The sequence below is a fragment of the Leuciscus leuciscus genome (genome assembly GCF_965113295.1).
Source record: "Leuciscus leuciscus genome assembly, chromosome: 1".
In the NCBI taxonomy this organism is placed as follows: Eukaryota; Metazoa; Chordata; class Actinopteri; order Cypriniformes; family Leuciscidae; genus Leuciscus; species Leuciscus leuciscus.
In genome coordinates this window covers 46,761,280-46,781,987 of record NC_138725.1, presented here as the reverse complement: position 1 = coordinate 46,781,987, position 20,708 = coordinate 46,761,280, and the positions used below count along the sequence as shown (strand labels likewise).

The 20,708-nt window shown below is 37.5% G+C and overlaps 2 protein-coding genes across 4 annotated transcripts in view; both read right to left on the bottom strand.

Annotated features, from left to right (window-relative positions):
- The window catches only part of llgl1 (LLGL scribble cell polarity complex component 1), a 40,017-nt gene extending 32,915 nt beyond the window's left edge, over positions 1-7,102 (bottom strand). For both annotated transcript variants that reach the window (XM_082174788.1, XM_082174789.1), the window contains exons 1-2: positions 6,864-7,102; positions 5,283-5,380 (exon numbers count right to left, since the gene is read on the bottom strand). In XM_082174788.1, the coding sequence (XP_082030914.1) occupies positions 5,283-5,380; positions 6,864-6,944 (179 nt within the window). In that variant the 5' untranslated portion in view covers positions 6,945-7,102. The remainder of the gene's footprint in view (positions 1-5,282; positions 5,381-6,863) is intronic.
- A 547-nt stretch (positions 7,103-7,649) lies between these two features.
- The window catches only part of myo15aa (myosin XVAa), a 51,326-nt gene continuing 38,267 nt past the window's right edge, over positions 7,650-20,708 (bottom strand). The window contains exons 35-64 of one of the 2 annotated variants that reach the window (XM_082167000.1): positions 19,811-19,869; positions 19,620-19,730; positions 18,911-18,989; positions 18,581-18,722; positions 18,293-18,383; positions 18,001-18,154; positions 17,797-17,912; positions 17,634-17,693; positions 16,850-16,925; positions 16,639-16,754; positions 15,059-15,177; positions 14,774-14,915; positions 14,577-14,688; positions 13,946-14,020; positions 13,467-13,672; positions 13,235-13,377; positions 13,057-13,129; positions 12,527-12,599; positions 12,338-12,411; positions 12,137-12,219; positions 11,910-12,040; positions 11,731-11,825; positions 11,130-11,207; positions 10,940-11,036; positions 10,660-10,820; positions 10,371-10,504; positions 9,474-9,607; positions 9,250-9,383; positions 8,164-8,304; positions 7,650-8,013 (exon numbers count right to left, since the gene is read on the bottom strand). In XM_082167000.1, coding sequence (XP_082023126.1) covers positions 7,912-8,013; positions 8,164-8,304; positions 9,250-9,383; positions 9,474-9,607; positions 10,371-10,504; positions 10,660-10,820; positions 10,940-11,036; positions 11,130-11,207; positions 11,731-11,825; positions 11,910-12,040; positions 12,137-12,219; positions 12,338-12,411; positions 12,527-12,599; positions 13,057-13,129; positions 13,235-13,377; positions 13,467-13,672; positions 13,946-14,020; positions 14,577-14,688; positions 14,774-14,915; positions 15,059-15,177; positions 16,639-16,754; positions 16,850-16,925; positions 17,634-17,693; positions 17,797-17,912; positions 18,001-18,154; positions 18,293-18,383; positions 18,581-18,722; positions 18,911-18,989; positions 19,620-19,730; positions 19,811-19,869 — 3,311 coding nt within the window. In that variant the 3' untranslated portion in view covers positions 7,650-7,911. The remainder of the gene's footprint in view (positions 8,014-8,163; positions 8,305-9,249; positions 9,384-9,473; positions 9,608-10,370; positions 10,505-10,659; positions 10,821-10,939; positions 11,037-11,129; positions 11,208-11,730; positions 11,826-11,909; positions 12,041-12,136; positions 12,220-12,337; positions 12,412-12,526; positions 12,600-13,056; positions 13,130-13,234; positions 13,378-13,466; positions 13,673-13,945; positions 14,021-14,576; positions 14,689-14,773; positions 14,916-15,058; positions 15,178-16,638; positions 16,755-16,849; positions 16,926-17,633; positions 17,694-17,796; positions 17,913-18,000; positions 18,155-18,292; positions 18,384-18,580; positions 18,723-18,910; positions 18,990-19,619; positions 19,731-19,810; positions 19,870-20,708) is intronic. The other variant, XM_082167001.1, reaches the window with a different exon arrangement.

Below are 20,708 nucleotides of genomic sequence, written 5' to 3'. Positions count from 1 at the left end.
TAAATTTTACCCCGTGGCGGTTCTAGTGTTAAGTAACAGTAAGCCATGGTGTAAGCCGTAGGTTTTGGGGCAGGACATCCTAATATCTGTCTCGATAAAGAGTGTTGCAGCGATGAAATATTTTGTAGGTCAACCCTAAATTAGCATCACACTTGTTCCCTCGACAAAAACCTAATAGGTTTTTTCGATTGGCTTTTGGAATACTGGACAAAAATAAGCTCTGTGACCAACACAGGTTTGATTCTTACAGGTTTTGTTCATCATAATCTTCACGAATGAACAACTTTCATGAATTTTGAACCTAAATACATTCGGCAAAATTAAGAACAAACTATAAAGACACTCAGGGTCACGAGAACCAGATGAGGCCGCTGGCGTGATTGATAAGGAGCGTCACCTGCACAACATGCTATTTTGCACCTGCATGGAAGGAGAAGGACGACAGTGAAGGACGAGAGAGGACCAGGCCTGGACTATTTTACGTTATGTTTTGTTTATGTGTGTGCGGCAGTTTTCCATGAGGGGCTGCCGCTTTTACTTTTGTTTTGTGTTTGTTTATTTATTAAAGTGTGTTGAACGTTCGCCGGTTCCCGCCTCCTCCTTATCAATTAACTTTGTTACAGTCATCATCACTAAGATTAAGACAACTCTTTCAGTCTTTATTTAAAAACATTTTCCCATAAAGTTTGAGTTAGAATAGTGCAATTATAAACACAACGAGGCTGTGGAAACAGACTAGCGAGTAGGTGAAATTAAAGTCTGTGACAACATCTGTCCTATTTAGCAAATGCCTTTTTTAAAGTCAAGAGAAAGCTTAATAAAATCAAGAGTGGGGTATTACTTATGTCATAGAATGAAACGTGAAAATATCTTGAGCTTGTGTTAACCAAAGACCTTATTCGAGCATTTAACCATAAACCCATAAAAAAAAATTCAAAAACACATCTACTTAAGGTTGAGGGAACAAGAAGTGCTAAAAAGCTAACTAATTTTCGGGTTTTGGCCAACAACAAAAATCTACATCAAGCCTGCAGCACTCTATTAAACTGCAATAGGAGAAAGAATTGTATCAGAAAAAAAAGAAAAAAAAGGAGCTTTTAAAAAAAAAAAAAAATGTTACTGGCATGGTTAATGGCTTAGTCACATAATAAATGAATATATCAGAGCTTCTGTTAACAGCTTTGCAGAGGATGAACTGGACAAACTCTGATGACAGCACCCTTGATCAGACGCGCTTCAGACTGGGACGTTCTGGTGTCTGACATCAGGATGACCGGGGCTGTAGAGCTATGCATATCACCGCAAGCTAGCCTTTGATGTGCAAACCACACATCTGGAGCTGGAACCAATCCAGATAAAATGGAGCTTATCAAACCACAGCAGCGTTCCAGTTTTTTCCTAACTAATGAAGAAAGCACTGACAGCTTAATCAAATAACTCAAGCAAGAACTGATAAAATTCTGGTGTGGACTGTATTCTGTTTTTACTAAATAAGTTGTTCATAAAGATCTTGCTAGTTTTTTCATCCAACCGATTATGTCTATTGATTCAGCCCATGTTTACCCATGCCATGACCATCCTATAGGAGGAGAGCTTGGAGTCACTGGGTCTCCAATGCGCTTAATGAATTAAGATTGGCCATCGGCCGACATAGAATCTACATGCGTAGATTTCCACAGTAGATTTTCCTTAATTTCACAATGTTGTACACACAATGTTCCTCCCGGGTTAGTGACACCATGAACCCTAAAATGTACACAGACCCCAGCAACACGCAAGCAGTGTTGAGAAGAGGAAGAGCTGTTGTAGTAAAGCACATTTGGGAGTCTGCTCAAACTGTTGCATCAGTCTTTTAACATTTATTGCAATACAGTAAGTAACACAAATGCAAAAGCATGTCACTCACATGTAGGCATCTTACAACAGTTCCAACACTAGCAAATTATAGATTATCATTAAAGAATATGCTAATCAATGACTTGAAGATAGTTAACTACACATAAGCTACACAAATTCATCAACTAACCATTCAGAAACATCCTGTTGCATTCTACATGCTGTCAGCACTTCTTGAGTCTCTCCATCATTGGCCGACTTCAGTTTGAACATAAAAGGCAGAACAGTTTCTGACATTTTAGTGCGTGTTTGCATGAGGTAATCAGAGCTGCTAACACACACACACACACACACACACACACACACACAAGCTCTTGAAGCTCCACCCTCTGTGCCGGGAGCAGCAGCTTATTTGCATTTAAAAGGGACACAAACAAAACTACAAACACAATTTTTGCTCACACTCAAAAAGGGACAATTTTAACATGCTATAACAAAAATGATCTGTGAGATCTGTGAGATATCACCTTCAAATAGACACTCTGGGGACATTAGAGACTTATTTTACATCTTGTAAAAAGGGGAATTATACCACCCCTTTAACAGGTTTGTTAGTTTGCGTAACTTATGTATTTACTAGTGGTCGACCGTTATATCGCCAAGACCGATCTGCATTAGCCTGTTTCTGTTTGGCCAATGTGTCATAAGTGGGACTTTTATTTTGACAGCATTGAGACTGCCAGTGCCTGAGCACACAATATAATCATATCTTATTATTACATAGAACTGTTAAACAAAGCAAGTAAATAATATTCAAAACAGTAGCATTAGCTTTATTATTACTAATAGAATGGCAAAATCTGTAATACCACAGTCCCTTTCTCATCTACCGTTAGCATTCAGCATATACTAATTTATACCATTTAAACAAGTCTTTGAATGTCTAGCAAACAAGTAACCCTAACCCTAACCCTTGCAGACAGTCGAATTCAGCTGTGAGATCTTCTGAAGTGTGCATTTGTAGCCTGCATGAACAAGTGTTAGAGGTGTTGATGTACAGGGCAACTTTTTTTAATCAATGTTGCTTGGGCACTTTCCCATTGAGAACGGGCAACAAATTTCTAATTGGATACTTCAGATCGGTCGTGGGCCCTGTGTCTCACCTGGTTGCCCGTTGACGCAACATTGCTCAAAAAGTTGTCTCATGTATCATCACCTTTACTCTCGTGCGTGATGGTCAGTCTGCGAATCGGATGCAGACAGGGGAGTTCAGCTGTCAATGGAGACGCACAATCGGCAACTTTAACTCTTAATTTCAAACTTTACTTCGCTTTGTCCTGGCGCCTACTATATCAATCCATGTCATTTTCACTGTGCGCTATTAGGCTATGTAAAATTAGTGTTTACCTTGTCTTTATTTGAAATATATATATAATTCCCAGTGCACACAAACTTACCATATTATAGAGTGTCCTGTTTTTTTTCATTCTTTTTATTCATATTTTTAACCATTTCTTTATTTGTGAAAAAGAATATTATAGGAAAACAGAATCTTTATTTAACAGATTTTTACAAACTTCAAATTAATTTTGCTTGTATAATTTTCAAATTATTTATTTCTAATTTTGTAAATATTAAGTAGAATAAATACAAATAATGTAATAATGCAATGAATTTTGATCAATGGGTCTACCACCTAATATAATATGAAAAGGAAAAAAAAAATAGTTTATTACATATTTGGGCATTTAAATCCATTCCGCAGCACAATTTGAGCACAAAACAAAATAGTGTGAGACCAAGTCATTTAGTTTTCCTTGTAAAATAAAATTCTGAGGAAACGTCTGAACAAAACTTATAAGTCTCTCAAAAATAACTCTTAATGAGAGAGAGAGAGAGAGAGAGAGAGAGAGAGAGAGAGAGAGAGAGAGAGAGAGAGAGAGAGAGAGAGAGAGAGAGAGAGAGAGAGAGAGAGAGAGAGAGAGAGAGAGAGAGAGAGAGAGAGAGAGAAACTCTTAGCTAATGCTATATTTCCAGCAGTTATTCAAAGACATGTAGTTTTAATAAGGATGGCGTCATAATGGGTAAACCAAACTTTCATCTCTCATCACACAGCCTTCAACACCCGATCAAATGCCTTCAAAGCCAAATCTGTCATTACTCAAAGTCAACCCTTTATTTACACCCAACCAGTCTCTGTCTTCTCTCTACCCTGAGTCTTCTTGTCAGACGGACGAGGCATTAGCTTCTAAGTGCTGACAGACATTCGCTCAGATCTGGTGAGTGGCAGGTTGTCAGATCAGGCCATCCTCAGCTCCCACCCTCCCCACCGAGTGAGTCAAGGCTGCAGGCTGAGCGTCTCTCAGCTGGGCTGTGCCTGTGCCTGACACTACCAGCCTCCTAAAGCTCAAAGACCTGCACTGTACCATCACAATCACTATAATATCACTGATCCTGCCTGTATCTCAGCTTCCATCTCAAGAAAAAAAGCAAGCATTACTGCGAATTTTTTTGGGATGTATTCCATCCATGATGTTTTGGCTGTTTGACTCATCCAGTCCAAGAGGACTAGATAATGATAGCTTACCAGAGGAGTCTCCAACACTTTATTCTGATAATACCCCCCTAAACATTCCTTAAACCCACTGGACTTAAACATTCAGGCCTGGACAGCGTCAACTATAATTATGACAATTTAGAAAGTTTGTTTTAGGACTAGCACGAGTTTGATAGGACTAGCACAATATGTAGTGAGTCACACTGTGTACCAAGGCAGATTACGAGTCTTCAACACAACAGAGCCATACATCCAGAGTAATTCATCACAATCAGTGAACCATAAACTAGGACGTTCCCTCACTGTATTGTATCATCGATCGAGATAAACATGACCAAATCTTTCTCAACATTTTATGAAAATTATACTGAGAGTTTGGAGAAGTATCAAGGATGCAAAGAGTTTAATACTATAACATTGAATAAGTCAGTGTTCAATAACCCTGTTGATGTAAAATGTAAAACCATTATATAGACAAATACAAATAACTCCATCGTTTTATAAGCATCCCTGGTGCAGCTCATGAAGTTGATTGAGAGAATCCCTGTATTCTAGACAAACAGTGGCTACTTATAAAACTTTTCTTTTTTTTTTTTTAATTGTCCACATTTGTGTCTACATGGAAAAGTTGTGCTGCCTACTATTTTTGTGGAACCATACATTGTTTTTTCAGGATACTGTATAAAAAAGTTTTAAAAAAATATATATAACAATGTGAAAGTATTTACTGTCCACTTTTGATCAATGTAATGCATTCTTGTTGAATAAAGTACACTTTTTTTTTCTTTTCTTTTTTATAAATCTCAAGTGGTAGTCACTAGTCAGTGTAGGAAAAAAAAAAAAACTATATCACTAATTCCATTTTAGTAAAGCGCTCACAAAAGGATACAATTTGATGGCCCCTGATTTAGTTCCAATGGCCATAAGCTGCAGTTTGGGATCATAGGCCAAAGCACTTGGCTGGTTTGGGAATCCATGTTCAACTGTCTGAGTAAAAAAAGAAAAGAGAAAAGAGGAAATCTCACATTCAGAACTTAAACTCACATATAATGTACATCAGATAGACATGTAAGAATTCCTCTTTTTCTAAAAAAAGAAACCAATTCATACTTCATTGACCTCAATGAGCCCTGATGCTACAACTAGCAATGTAGTTGAGCGATCCTGACAGGAAGAGGATTTCCTTGTTTTTACAACAACACAAATACAGAACCAGAAATAGTAAGGAAGGAAACCTAGTAGATTTGACAGACAATGTCAAATTCATCTTCACACAAGCTATCAAAAATGATTTGCAGAAACATGTTTGGGGGCAGTTTTAAAAACGTCATCTTAAATCAACACGAATTTAAGCAAAACAAGGCCTGAAGTTGTCCGAAGGATGCAGATCTCTTTTCACAGGTTGACAAAGTGTGACATAGTAAATAACAGGACCTTCTTGTAACATTATACACGGTGTCATGACACTTCATCAGTATGACACACAAACACCTTCCTTACACACCACTAAACCATCTGTGGATAAAAGTCATCAGCAGCAAAAGAGAAATGAAGAAAAACTGAGGGCTAACCCAAGACGTTTAAAAATGTTATCTCTCATGGTGCTTTACAATGAGGAGGGGGGCTAGAAATGTTGCCAGAGTTTGGTCATCAGTAAAGAGCCAACAATCAAACCCTTTCTGTGTTTCTGGCAGGGGAGCAATAACATGTTCATTATGATTTAAGAGCAGTCTCGTTATAAAGAGCTCAACGAATCCTTACAATCACCCTTCTGCTGCTGCCAGCACCACTGCAGGATACACTCAAGGGTCAGAAACCAACATCAATAAACCAACATTATTTATTTTTAATTTAATAAAATTATCATTGGACTAAATTAATATATTTAGCTCTTATATAATCTCATATATTATTTATTTTATATATGCAAATGAATTAATAAAAAAGTTGTCAAACATACCAAAATTAAGTAAAAGAAACTTCATGACAGACACTTCCTGTTCTGCAATTGAAATTCGTTGGAAAAAAATGTAAAAACTAACCGCTGAAGATTACAAACATGAGTAAACTTTGAGGTCACTCACAATAGACAACGCGCCCTGATCTCATCTGAGTTAATGAGCTCCACTGATGAAGATGAATATCAAACACGACACATTTTTTCACTCTCGCAAAGCTATAAAAAGTCCAACTGTGCACAAACAAGAAGAAAAGCTTGCTATACGTAAAGTACTAATTGTTTCAAACAACTTTCATGCGTGTATATTGTTGATCCTTAGCCTATATCTGGCCCTGATCGTTGGAAAACATTGCTGTTAACAGTTGCGTGTTACTAAAAACAAAATTTAAACAGTGCATGTAATTATTAATATATTTGCTTGAATTAAATGTTCTTGAGTCGATTTCAGTGCAACCCGAAACGCATGCATGCTCGAGAGACAGGAGACCCATCGCTATATATCCCACATACCTTATTGAATGCAAATAGATCCTGCTTGATTTTCTCACGATGAGGGTCATTTCCCTGCCGTCTGAACCTAAACTTCATCATCCTGAAGCCGAATCAGAGATATATCACAGCCCGCACCGTCTCAGATTGATAGAAATTCCGTTAGGCGTGAATCGGTGCAGAGAAACAATGTGATCCTTCATGCAAGCTCCAGTTTCTTTTGTATCCACTCCTCAAGCCGTGCAAGTTTTCAGCTGTGTGTTTATGCAGTTTAACCACAGGGCAAGTTCGCAGGAACCACGTCTCAGGAGAGCCAATCAGAGGCAAGAATCTGTAACCAATTCACCAAGCCACGCCCACTGCCCGCAAACGCGTGGAAAACACGGATCAGGATTCGGCTGGCTTTACTATTTATTCACACGTTTGAATTGCCTTGCATCAATTTAATTACAATGCATGAAGTTATCAGTCAGTTAACACTTTAAATGACTTTTTTTTTTTTTTTTTTTTTTTTTACAAACATTTAACAGCATAATGTTAATATTTTTCAATGTGCATTCAGTGTAATCAAATTAAATTGTGAGAAACAGTACAGCTGTGATTTATTTTATTTAGAATAAAGACTTCATATTATACCTACTACATTCATTGTACATATAGTGCATTTCTCATCCACATAGAGAATTTAACATAAAAACATTGTATAAATATTTAAATCATAAAAGTCTCAAGTAGTGCAACTTCAAAAACAGTGGCTACATTTATTTTATCACTCTTTCTCTCTCATAAAAAAAAATAAAAAAATAAAAACAAAACTCTTGCTGATCATGTGTTCGGAGCTAGAGGTAGAAATATAGTGTTTTAAACTATGGAACCATATGTTCAACCTAATGGAAAGCATGCAAATTGTTGCGAATAACAAGCTAATCCTGGAACTTGGTTAAATTGCAAACAGACATATTGCACTATCAATAATGACAGCTGGCTTTGGACGTGTATGAGTTTAATAGTGTCTGATTGCAATTATTGCCATAAAAGTACTAATAAATAACATCAGTGAGAAGGCGTGCTAGAGCAGTGTGATTTCACTGGGCGGCAGAGTAAGTCTCTTCTCTCGTACGGACAGCAGGTTCTCCACATGCATGGCGATGACACGGCACAGCTCAAGGCTCTGTAAAGTCAAACGCACAGGAATAAGCTCAGCCCACAATGGCCCAGTGAAAAAGAAAACTCATTATGTATGACTTATATATATGACTTAGATTTATATTGTGTGATGATTTGGAATTATACATTCCCTCTTTTAGTTGAAAGTCCATACCTGGTCCAGCTGTAACTGTGTAATGCGTTGAGACATTAGGTCACCCAGCATTATCTCCACGTATGGGTAACTGGAGCCAGCTGTGGGCCTCTGTGTCCGGGTGGACTGGACCTCCTTCAGCGGGAACTTCACCATCGGCTCCTGAGGAACATTGAAAACAGCTGTGAAGTCTATACGTGACCATGTTATATAATATCTTGGGAGGAAATGCAAATACATTTGCAAATATAGGGTAAAATGGACACTTAAGTAGTGCCAAAGCAGATTACATATTAAAATCCCAGAATAATGCATACTTTTACATAAATTGGTGCAAAATTCAATTAAATCTATATCTAGGACATGCATCATATTTACTAAAATACAGAAAAAAGTGCTAATGAATTAAATATGAGCCTTAAAGAGATATACTACCATTCAAAAGTTTGTGGTCAGTAAGACTTTGGAAAAAAATAATACTTTTATTCAGCAAGGGCGCATTAAATTGATCAAAAGGGACAGTACAGAAATGTATACTGGTACAAAATATTTCAATTTCAAATAAACGCGGTCCTTTATTACTTTTCTATTAACCAAAGAGTCCTGAAAAAAAAATGTATCAGGATTTCCACAAAAATAATAAGCAGCACAACTGTTTTCAACATTAATAATAATGTTTCTTTAAATCAGCGTATTAGAATGATTTTTGAAGGATCATGTGACACTGAAGACTGGAGTAATGATGCTGAAAATTCAACTTTGACATCACAGGAATTACAATTTAAGGTATATTAAAATAGAAAATGGTTATTCTAAGCTGTAAACATTTTTCAAACAATATTACAATTTTTCCTGTATTTTTGTTCAAATAAATAGCCTTGATTTATTTCAAAAACATTAATATATCTCACCAACCTCAAACTTTTGTACTAATTCTGTCATTGTTTACTCTCAATTCATTTTAAACATATATTACTGTCTTAATTATGAAAAAAATTAAGTTAAACTATTAAATTAAGAAATAATGCAGTCTTAGAAATACAGCTTTAAAGGGTTATCTTCATACAGGCTTTAAGTAAAGATTGGGAAACAAGGGGTTAAACTTACATGAGTCTCTTTGCTTAGAAAGTTCAGACCATTTTGATTGACAGCCAGTACACACGGGGTGTTGATAGCACCGTTGCTGCTGCTCTGTATGTAGAAGAATGATGAGCCAAACATGGGAAAAGCACTCACAAGCCCTGAAACAGAAACACAAGTACAACAATCAGCCTTTTGAATAAATGGCTGCGCGCCTCCACATTGGCTGTTCTCCTAAGTCAACACCTCACCCAGAAATTGTGCTTTGGCCTGATGAGGACTGAGGGCCTGCACCTGCTGCATATGCTGGTTTACCATGTTTAACCACTGCTGGGGCCGCTGGAGACCAAACAGCTGGGTGGGAATACACTCCTGAACCTCATGGCTGATGGCAGAGAACAAGAGAAAGTTAGTCTATAAATGAGGTGTCAAACTTAAATGACCTCAGGAACACTAGCCAGGTGATTTTCTCCATCAGGGGCCAGCTGAACAATTACAATAAACACAAGTGTTTTTACAATCACGAGTTTTACCTCTATAGAATTATTGACACAGTAATTAATATGTAGACAGACATCTTCAGAGTGAATAATTTCTCCCTCGTAACTAGTAATGATCCCTGGGATTGTATTCCTCGACAACTACAATTTTCTGATTGGAGATCAGGCAGTTATGTTTAATGGTCAGTGTGTGTACACAATGTGGGGGTCAATGTCTCTTCTGTTCACCAAGGCTGCATTTATTCGATCAAAAATACAGTAAAAACAGTAACATTGTGAAATATTATCACAATTTAAAATATCTGTTTTCTATGTTAATATATTTTAAAATGTAAATTATTCCCGTGATGTCAAAGCTGAGTTTTCAGCATCAATACTCCAGTCTTCAGTGTCACATGATCCTTCAGAAATCATTCTAATACGCTGATTTGCTGCTCAGGTTTTCGATTATCAACGAATCTATGTTAAAAGTTTTGTGAAGTCGTAACACATTTTTTCAAAATTATTTTATGAATATAAAGATCAAAAGAACAGCATTTATTTGAAATATAAATCTTTTGTACAATTATAAATGTCACTTGTAAATGTGATTTTTTTTGTTGCTTTTGACGAATACATAACATTTCAGCGTGGCATTAATGGCATTACATGGAGGGCAGGTAGAGCGAGTCCTTGGCACGATGTTGCAGAGCTGCCAGTTTTGACACTTGCTGAAGCTGTTGCTCACTGGCCTTGCCCTGTGGGACAACACTGAGCAGCCCTTTCAAGTAATCAGGGGACACCTGCAAAATATGAATGAAGATCAGATTAGTAGCCTGATCAGAGATAACTTAGGTCAAAACAAGGGCAAATGCCTTAGATCTTTGTAACTTATGAAATAAGCAGCACAAGACATGAAAGGAATGTCTGGGAAATTGAATCAGTCTGGCTGATGTACCTGATTGTAATGCATAGTGACTCCGAGCTCGTTGTCAAACTTTAGTGGCTGCGTCCATATCACTCTTCGAAACCACAGACTGTAGTTGCTATCAACGTGTTCAGCCTCTGTAGCGATATCCAAGATGTACTCCCTTTTGTTTAGAGGCCGGACATTCTGACCTGGAGAAAGAGTGAAAATACATGAGAAAGCAGCTTGTATTACTTGTATCATCTCTACCATCTCAGCTACTGAAAACAATCAGCGGCAAATTGTGTTTTTTTCCTTTTTGTCATCTCACCTCTGTTTGTGACAACAAATATAGCATATTCATCCAAGGCCTCAAGTTTATGCAGACCCATCTCATAGCACAGCTCTTCAATGGCATCCAGAGCCACCTTCAAAGTAACAAGAGTGAATTAGAATCAAACGTTTCCTACTAAATGAATATGATTGGTCAAGCTGCAATAAATATTACAGAGGCAACTTACTGAGCAGGTTTTGATCTTTAGGTGGCGTTCAATTCCACCAGGAAGAAGAAACAACTGGCGCTTGGAGCTCCTTCCAGCCTTGACAAAGATTGTTCATAATTAAGCACAGATTGGTGAAAATGTGACTGAAATTAGCATTGAAATATGTGACCCTGGACCACAAAACCAATCTTATGGGTAATTTTTTTTAAATTGAGATTTATACATCATCTGAAAGCTGAATACACCATCTTTCCATTGATGTATGGTTTGTTATGATAGGACAATATTTGGCCGAGATACAACTATTTGAAAATCTGGAATCTGAGGGTGCAGAAAAATCGAAATATTGAGAAAATCGCCTTTAAAGTTGTCCATTTCTATTGGCGATTGTGCTGCATCCATTCACAAAAATAAATGTTTTATATATTTAAGGTGGGAAATTTACAAAATATCTTCATGGAACATGATCTTTACTTAATATCCTAATGATTTTTGGCATAAAAGAAAAATCAATAATTCTGACCCATACAATGTTTTGTTGGCTATTGCCACAAATATACCCGTGCGACATAAGACTGGTTTTGTGATCCAGGGTCACATATGCTTATGTGCAACTAACCAGCATAGCTTTCAATTCCATCCCATTAGGATGCTCAACACGTCCGCCGTATTGGAACGTCTTCCTTAGGTTCTGTTCACAAGCCTTGGCAATGCCTATCAACGTATCGTGTTATTTGTAATCATCAGTTAATATGTAATCAGTTTGATTTGTGTAATTGTAACATGTAGGCAAAATACCTTGAAAGTGCACCCCAGGACTTGCACAGACATCCTGAAGGTGTTTAAGCAGGTAAGGTTTAAGCGCCTCTGAACACTTGTAGTATGCAGTGAGGATGTACAGCAGCCTCCAGCCCCTCTGACAACTCTCCCTGCGAAACACAGTAAAGATCATCTGTTACTCTGCTTCGCACATTACAATGAGTCCTACATGGTTCTTCCATTCAGAAAAAAAAGCAGGCTTATACGTCTTGGAGCTGGTGTTCCCAGTGATCTGCTTGAGGACTTGGCAGTACGCTTCATCCTTCATTAATCCATATTTGCCACTCAACTGCAACATAGATTGAGCTTATATCACAGTGACATTGAAGATATTAAGCACATTCCTGTCTGGTATCTTAATATTTCATGATGGCAAGGCTTGTTGGGCTATTTAAAGAGTTGCATACCCTTAGGATGGTGCTGACAATGTCCTGCTCGGCCTGACCTTTCATTGGGTAGTCTCCCATAAACTTCATTATAGCTGAAGGATAATCATCATTGAAGGCATATAAGAAAGTAAACATTAAAAAGAAAAATTTATGACAAAAAAAAAAAAATCTGTCACTTAATTTGTGTAAACGTAACATTCTACTTACCAAGAAAAATCTCTCCAGCTACTCTGTTCATATTTTCATCTGTGAACTCGATCAGGGACTCTTGAATTGGAGACTAAACAACCAAAGCAAAAATCAATTAGAATATGCATAAAAAAGCTTCGTAAAATATATCAACCATGTTTATTATTATTATTATTATTATATAAAGGTATATTAAAATCATATAAAATGTATTTAAAGTGAGCGCTGATTATATTCACCCTAGATCTCCAATGTTCAATTCATTAATGAAACATTCTTTGAATTGGTTCTATTCACTGAATGATCCAATTTTAGCGAATATTTAATTAAATTGTTCCTCATACAAAGCTATCATATGATTCAGTAGACGTGAAATATAGTGCACAAAATGCATGGGCTACTTTTATGGTTTTTAAAGCTGAAAAGCCTCAATATCTGTTCCTTAAACTACACTGTGAGTAAATCATGACAGTATACTAATTTTAAATGAACTATATTCTTTTAGAAACCTCAATGTATTGTGTATTCTGTATGTATGTATTCTGTACCTTGGAAAATTTCACCATTTCTGATGGTTCTCTGGATTCCTTTGTCTTCTTTGACTTTTTCTTATATGAATCACTGCAAAATACAAGCATATGTCAGTATATCTATTCTTTTTTCTTAATTCAGCTATGCAACTGTGAGAACCTGAGCTCGCAACGCCCCATGATGTAATCAACAGACCCGTTGTTTCTCTGGGCCCCTCTGAAATATTTCTTGGCAAACTCCACCATGTTGTATTGGCTGTCCTGAAAGATTCTCTCATCGATGTCCATATCAGCACTGTCTGTAAAGGCGTCTGCATACTCACTGACAGGAGACGCCACCTAGAGGTGAGATGCAGTGACACAACGGCTCTCAGAAGGATCTATGTTACATATATATCGGGATTTACATGCCTGTGAAGCACATATACCTCAATGGACCGGCCCAGTTCATGGGCTGCGGCAGCGGACCCCACAGCGACAGCCACAGCGGCCGAGGCGGCCACGCGCCCCTGCTTATTCTTGGGTTCCTCTTTCTTGTCCACAGGAATGCTAATGAAGTCAGGAGCAGCCACTGGCTGTACAAACTCCACAGGAAAAACCCCAGATCGCCCATGAATGGCCCCAAACTTCCAGCCTTTGCACAAAACAAGACATGGTGTGTGAAAATTTGCGTGTGATGGTAGAATGACATTTTAAGAGTAGAAGTGCCTGTATAAAAAGCATCAGTGAAACCATCATGCAAAGAGAAGGAAGACCGTTTCTATACATGCAACTAGGGATGCATAAATGCAGATAAATCTGCAAACTAGAAATTCAACTGTAATGACACTGCTAAGTGCAGAACAGTAAAACAGCACATCAAGAAACCCCCAAAAAGCACTCCATGCAGGTTCCACGCATGACCCACCAAAATCAGGTGTGTCTCTTTTTAACTCCTCCAGGAGAATCACCTTCTTTTTCACTATGCAACCATAACACTGGCCTATGAAACAGCCACAGAGCCAGCAGTCAAAGTTATGGCTTAGGTGAACAAGTTATTGTCCCTTTTACAATACTATTTAGCTATATTATATCATCATGCTATCTTTCAAAAGTTTGGGGTCAGTACATTAAGGACACATTAAATTCATCACAAAGGACAGTTGACAACCACTGGAAACAGGATGTATGTATGTATGTATGTATATAGGTAAAAAAAAATACAATTACCTGGTCAAATTAAAGTAATCTAGTAAGTATCTAGTATATGCATGTTCCAGTTTATTTGTTTATTTGTGTAAAAAATTTAATTGAAAATGAAAAGAGGTTTAATTCATTATTTTAAAACATGTTCATCATGGAACAACTTCATCAAGTTGTTTTATGTATAAAAAAGCAGTTTATTTAAAAAAAAAATGCAACAAATTAACAGATTACATTATTGATTTTCAAGTGTTATATTTCAGAGCTGATATCCTAATTATTTAGGCTTTTTTTCCCCCAAATATGAAGAGTAATGTAAGGTCTTCATGACCAATTCTGGTTTAAAGCCGTCTCACCTGCATCCAGGCCTTCCATTTTCTGCAAGCGTATGATGTCTCCCTTGTGGAAACTCAGCAGCGCTCTGTCATCTGTAATGTAATTACGCACAGCAACGACATAGTCTGAGTCCTAGAGCGAGAGACAGAGACTACAATTAACACACCGCACCACAGCCAATCATCCCCGAAGTGAATCAATGTATGAGGGAACTGACCTTTTTCAGCTCTGTGATAAAGTAGTCAATCATAGTTTTAACCTGAGGAGCTTTGGCAGAGAACAGAATCAGTTTCTCATTGGTGAGGTTGAATTCCAGCATGTTTTTGGAAGGAATGGTGACGAACATGATGTCTGTATAGCTGTAAGAGTTTAACAATGATCATAACAATGAATATTTGTGATGGTGATGGTGCTACTGTATCATTAATTAAACTCATTAAAAATACGAATTCCTTAAAAACAATGACAAAACACAGACATTAAAAGCCTCAGCAACTGGTACCTGTAGGGTCGTAGAACTCTGAAGTAGTCCGGGGCTACCGCACTGCTCCTGACCATTTTTAAAAGCTTGATTCCTCTATGAGATACAGAAAGCACCTGGACCCCTGTGCCAACACTGCCCTGTTCAGGGCAAGAACAGGAAGATTTTCTCTTTTAGGCTTATCTAATTCAGTAATGAAACTCTAGATGGCGCATGCTAATAGGCTCTTTACATGCAATCTGCAAGCAATCACACCATTACCACATGGCACAAGCTGATTGCAGCCCATCTCATTGCAGTTTGTGCAACATGACTGGTTCAGTGTTTACTGTTTGCTAGTCCTGCAGCACTGAAACCCTCCACCTCACCCAGTTCCACCTGCCTAGATCTAGATTTATGTAAATCTATGTAAGCAGCAGCATATCTTACATGCTCATTGCGTCTCTGTGTATCTATTGGCAAGTCCATACTTGTTCTACAGCAGCAGCATAGCAGATTTAGGGGCAGATTTACTAAACAGGCCAAATTAGCATGAGAGCGCAATTCCAAAACAGCGCAGATGGGAGTGGAAAGTTCTGCGCGTGACCTACTGACGACACACAAATTAAAGAGCACAGATCATTTCCATAATGACCAACGCAATCTACCAGGTGGCATCTGGTTTAAGAGGTGCTTTGTTTGGCCGATAAATAATGGCGCAAACCTTCGTAAATCACCTTGCGTGATTCATTTAAATACTCTTCTCCCAGAAATGTTGCGCCTAAAAGGGAAACTCCAACAAATGTATATGCAATAAGGCAATAACTGTGCAATAAGGTCAGCCGCAAAAATAACTGCGTGTATGTAAATCCTGACAGTAGGTTTTTAACGGCAAAAGAGGGTTTGCGCTGGCGCAAGCTGTTAGTAAATCTGGCCCTTAATCCGCCAAAACCAAATATATGAGCATTGCCATATAATTAAAATGCCAAAACTACTCTGAGAGTTGTCATGATGAAAATAGCATTATGAAGCAGCACATGCCTGCTGAAAACATTAGAATACATTATGATGTGCTAGATATGACTACATTCCTTTCAGCCAGCTTAACCAGAACCATGCTCATTCAATAATTTCACAATTTACATTTTGTGAACAGTCTGCTATGCAGAGCTCCAGAAAAAACAGGCCTGACCAACATAAACCAGCCTGGACCAGCACTGAACTTCAGGCTGGTCTACGCAGGTGTTTTCAGCAGGGATAAAAGTGAAAGTGAAAGTGAAGGCCAAGTATGGTAACCCATACTTGGAATTTGACCTCTGCATTTAACCCATCCAAGTTAATGCACACACATTAGGAGCAGAGTAGTGAGTAGTTAACACACACACTGCAAACGTGGATACACACACCCAGAGCAGCGGGCAGCCTTTGTGTGGCGCCCGGGGAGCGATTAGGGGTTTGTTGCCTTGCTCAAGGGCACCTCAGTCATTTCCCACCGGCTCTGGAATCGAACCAGCAACCTTTGGGTTACCAGTCCAACTCCCTAACCACTAGGCCATGACTGGCCACATATTTTTTTTTTTTTTTTTTTTGAGAGAGAGATTCCTCTGAGAGAGATTCCTTACAGATGCTGGGAAGAGGCGTGAGAAGTAGATCTCCCAGGTGTCTCTTGCGGCAACCACAATCTTCTTCTTCGCATTCTCATCCTGGATTGTGGCATTGATGTCAACGTTTTGCTCCACTGTCACAAAATAGAAGCCAAAATGTTCCTCTCCACAAGCAAAGTTCACACATCACAAGAGGAAAATGTGTATGTAAGTGAAACATAAATCATACCAAAAAGGGATTTCATCTTCTGCCTTTCTTCTGTTGTAATGCGAATGCAAGCCTCTGAGAATGTGTCATGGACAATCTGAAAGTTTCATTATAATTACGGTTTATAAAAGTAAAAACAATCACAAATTTATACACTACAATTCAAAAGTTTGGGGTCAGTAAGATTTGCTACAAGAGATTTCTATTTCAAATAAATGCTTTCCTTTTGAACTTTATACATTTATTACAGTTTCCACAAAAATATCAAGAAACTGTTTTAACATTGATAATAATAAGAAATGTTTTCTGAGCACCAAATCAGCATTTTAGAATGATTTCTGAAGGATCACATGACACTGAATTAAATATTAAAATGGAAAATGTTTCACAATTACTGTTTGTACTGTATTTTTGATCAAATAAATCTGACTTTGTGAGCATAAGAGCTTCTTTTTTTATTTCTTTTTTTATTATCACAAAGTTAATTATGTCCATAAATTGAGGGTAAAGGTATTATATTATTGAATTATTGATCATTTTCGGTTTTCAGTGTTTTAATTTATATAGAATCATGTTTATTTTTGTGTGTGTAAGACACTGTTGCATAAATTTACACCACAAGTTTCATGATCCACACTTTTTGCCAAAACCATTAATTCCACCTTGACCTATTGTTAATTTTTTTAGGAACTGAATGCACGAATGTGTTAAATAAAACAAATTATGAGATAAATCACAATTAAAGCTTTATATTTTTGACAGCCCTAAAACCAAAGTTAACAGAAAGAACAAAAAAAATCCAAACCTGCTTAAACAAGAGGTCTAGTATCAGCGGGTGGTTGAAGCTGTCTTTCGGATAAAAAACCTAAAAACACAAGAAAGTATTTTCAATGGTTCATAATTACTTCCATATTTTAGCATAACAGTACTGTGTCCCATTGACCCAATACAAAACAAATGACACTAGCCTCTTTCCTCAGGTAGATTTTCCAGGGTACATTGGTGTAGGTGTAGTGCTCTTCACTGCTCCTCTTGTGCAGCTGAGTCTGAATGTTCTCCACTTCTACTGGAAGTTCTCTAGATACTGTAATGTGACACACCACAGCGACGTTATAGCCATGCTAATATGGTTTCTATATCTAAAAAAAATGACATAGATGATCTGAGTTTACCAGGAGCAGGAGCTGGGAATCTCTGACTAACAGCTGGCACAGGAGGAGATCGCTTCGTCTTTATGCTTCTTGCTGGTTTTAGTGCCCCATGGTGGTCATAATCAAACTCCTTTGCAGATGATGAAGGAGAAACTGGAGTGTAGGTTTTCTTTTGCTGATAGTTTGGGACATGAACACATCAGCTTTAACCACAATGATAATGCTAAAGCCCACTGATAATATTTTATATCACGTTAACTCACATGACTTTAACACTGTCAGTTTATCTGTAAATGAACTATGACTGAACTACCTGTGAAGGTGGAGCACTCATCTGGTCCTTAAGAATCAATATAGCTTCGTCATGGGGGTCTGGTTTCCTCAAAAACACTTTAGCTTCCCTCCTGTATTGAAGACCGGTGCAGTTAGAGCTTTAGCCTTTGTTCTGTTCTACTTTAATGATTAATATTTTATCAATGTTTTGTTACAAGGTCAAGGAGAACATTGGTTTGCTGTGTCTCAGTTTTCAGTTCAGGTCATTCATTATTAATGAATGTGGAACTGCCGCTCAGATCTAAATATGTTCAGTTCTCATTCTCACCTGGGAAACTCTGCTGGTTTCACAGGGTTTGTCTGGTACTGCCTGATAATGTCTTTGATGTTGTGACTTGGCTCTAAGTGTTCTGTGTTTGAGATAGTGGCTCTCACCAAGTCCCCCGCCGGTGGATCCCTCCTAGTTGGGCCTTTTGGAAACATAGCAAAACACTGATGAAATGGTAACACTTTACAATAAGTTTCCATTTGTTAAAATTAGTTAACTACATTCGTTAACATGAACTAACAATGAAAAACATTTGTAAAGAATTTGTTCATCTTAGTTATAGATTATTCAATATACATATAAAATATATAAACATAAAAAATGACGTACTATACTGTCTCTGTGAAGGTTTCTGTGGTGGGGAAGCAGGGGTTGGTTTGTAGGAAACAGGTCCAGTTTCTTGTTTAGTCTTCAAATAAGATACATGACCAACAACAGCTTTTTTTGAACGTATCAACTGTTCATTAGTATGTTTTGAGGAAAAAATCATCAACCACCATTCAAAAGTTTGGGGTCAGTAAGTTTTTTTTTAAAGAAATGAATACTCAGCATAGGTGCATTAAACTGATCGAAAGTGACAGAAAAGACATTTATAATGTTACGAAAGATTTTAACAACTGTCAAGACAAGACAACTGTCTTCAACATTGATTATAATAATAATTAAAATGTTTCTTGAGCAGCAAATCATCATATTAGTATGATTTCTGAAGGATCATGTGACACTGAAGACTGGAGTAATGATGCTGAAAATTCAGCTTTGCCATCACAGGAATAAAATATATTAATAAAGAAAACAGTTATTTTAATTTGTAATAATATTTCACAGTATTGCTATTTTTACTACATTTTTTATATAAAAAATACAGCCTTGTTGAGCATTAGAGACCTCTTTCAAAAACATATCTTACTGACCCCAATACTGTATGTGGAAATGTAAAGTTCTAATTTGACGTCTATCTATGGCATAATAATAAAGCTTTGACTTGATTTCTAATGATTTATCATCCATATAGTAATCAGTGCTCAGAGATACTCACAGGGCTGTACTGGCTGGAGCGGGGAGCTGGCACATGCTCGCTGTGTGTGTGGTGCGCTGAATTATACATCTGCTGCTGAAGGGCCATAGCCTGCATTGTCATCTGCTGAGCCTGTCGTACATTACATTAGCTCGCTGTTCAAACACATTTAGCATTTTGATACAAGTCTAAGTCATGCTTTGTTTGCTCACCAATATAATCGCTTGCTGGTTGATGATGGCTTGCTGCTGCTGTGCTAAGACAGCTGGATCTACACATTTAGAGATTTAAATAAGCACAAAATAAAGCGAATGTAATAACTGTGTTTAGAACGCACAGAAATAAACAGTGCAGTGTTTAAAAAATTATCCCACAGAATCAATCAGCGCCAAGCGTTATAATATAGAAGGACTTATGCAGCATTCATACCTGACATTTCAGGCATTGGTGGCACATTAGGCATAGCTGGCAAAGGTGGCATAGCAGGCAAGGCTGGCATAGAAGGCATAGCTGGCATTAGGGGTACTGAAGGTACGGCGGTAGGAGCATGAGGCACAGAGGGCATAGCTGGCATAGGTATAGGTGGCATCATTGTTCCTCCCATAACAGGTAGAACTGGCACCGCTGAGAACAGTAAATATGGCCAAGGATCGGTAAGCAATGACCCCTTTCACATAGGCCTATCTTAATCAAATGATTCAATGCAAGTTGGCTAGGATTTTAAGGTCAGATGAAACCCAATTAGCTGTGCCAACCAACTATATTAAATAAACATGAACAATACTGCTTAAAGTGAAATAAACACCTTGCAGCTTTTTCATATAAGAAATATTCTGTATTTTACTATTTTAAAAATGTGACTTTTAAAGTGTTAAACAGTCTGATTCACTTGATTAATATATATTATATTATTTAGCTTGAGGTGTAACACACCTCAACACATCACATATATATGTGTGTTACTGTTTAATTTGTTTAAAAAAGAAAAAGAAAAATAATAAAATAAAGTTTCTGGCTTTTGTTGATGTGATTAGAAAATTGTCTTGTAAACATAGCAAAAGTTGTCATCAGCTAGTTATTGCTAAGTATTTCTTTTACACAAGTATATGA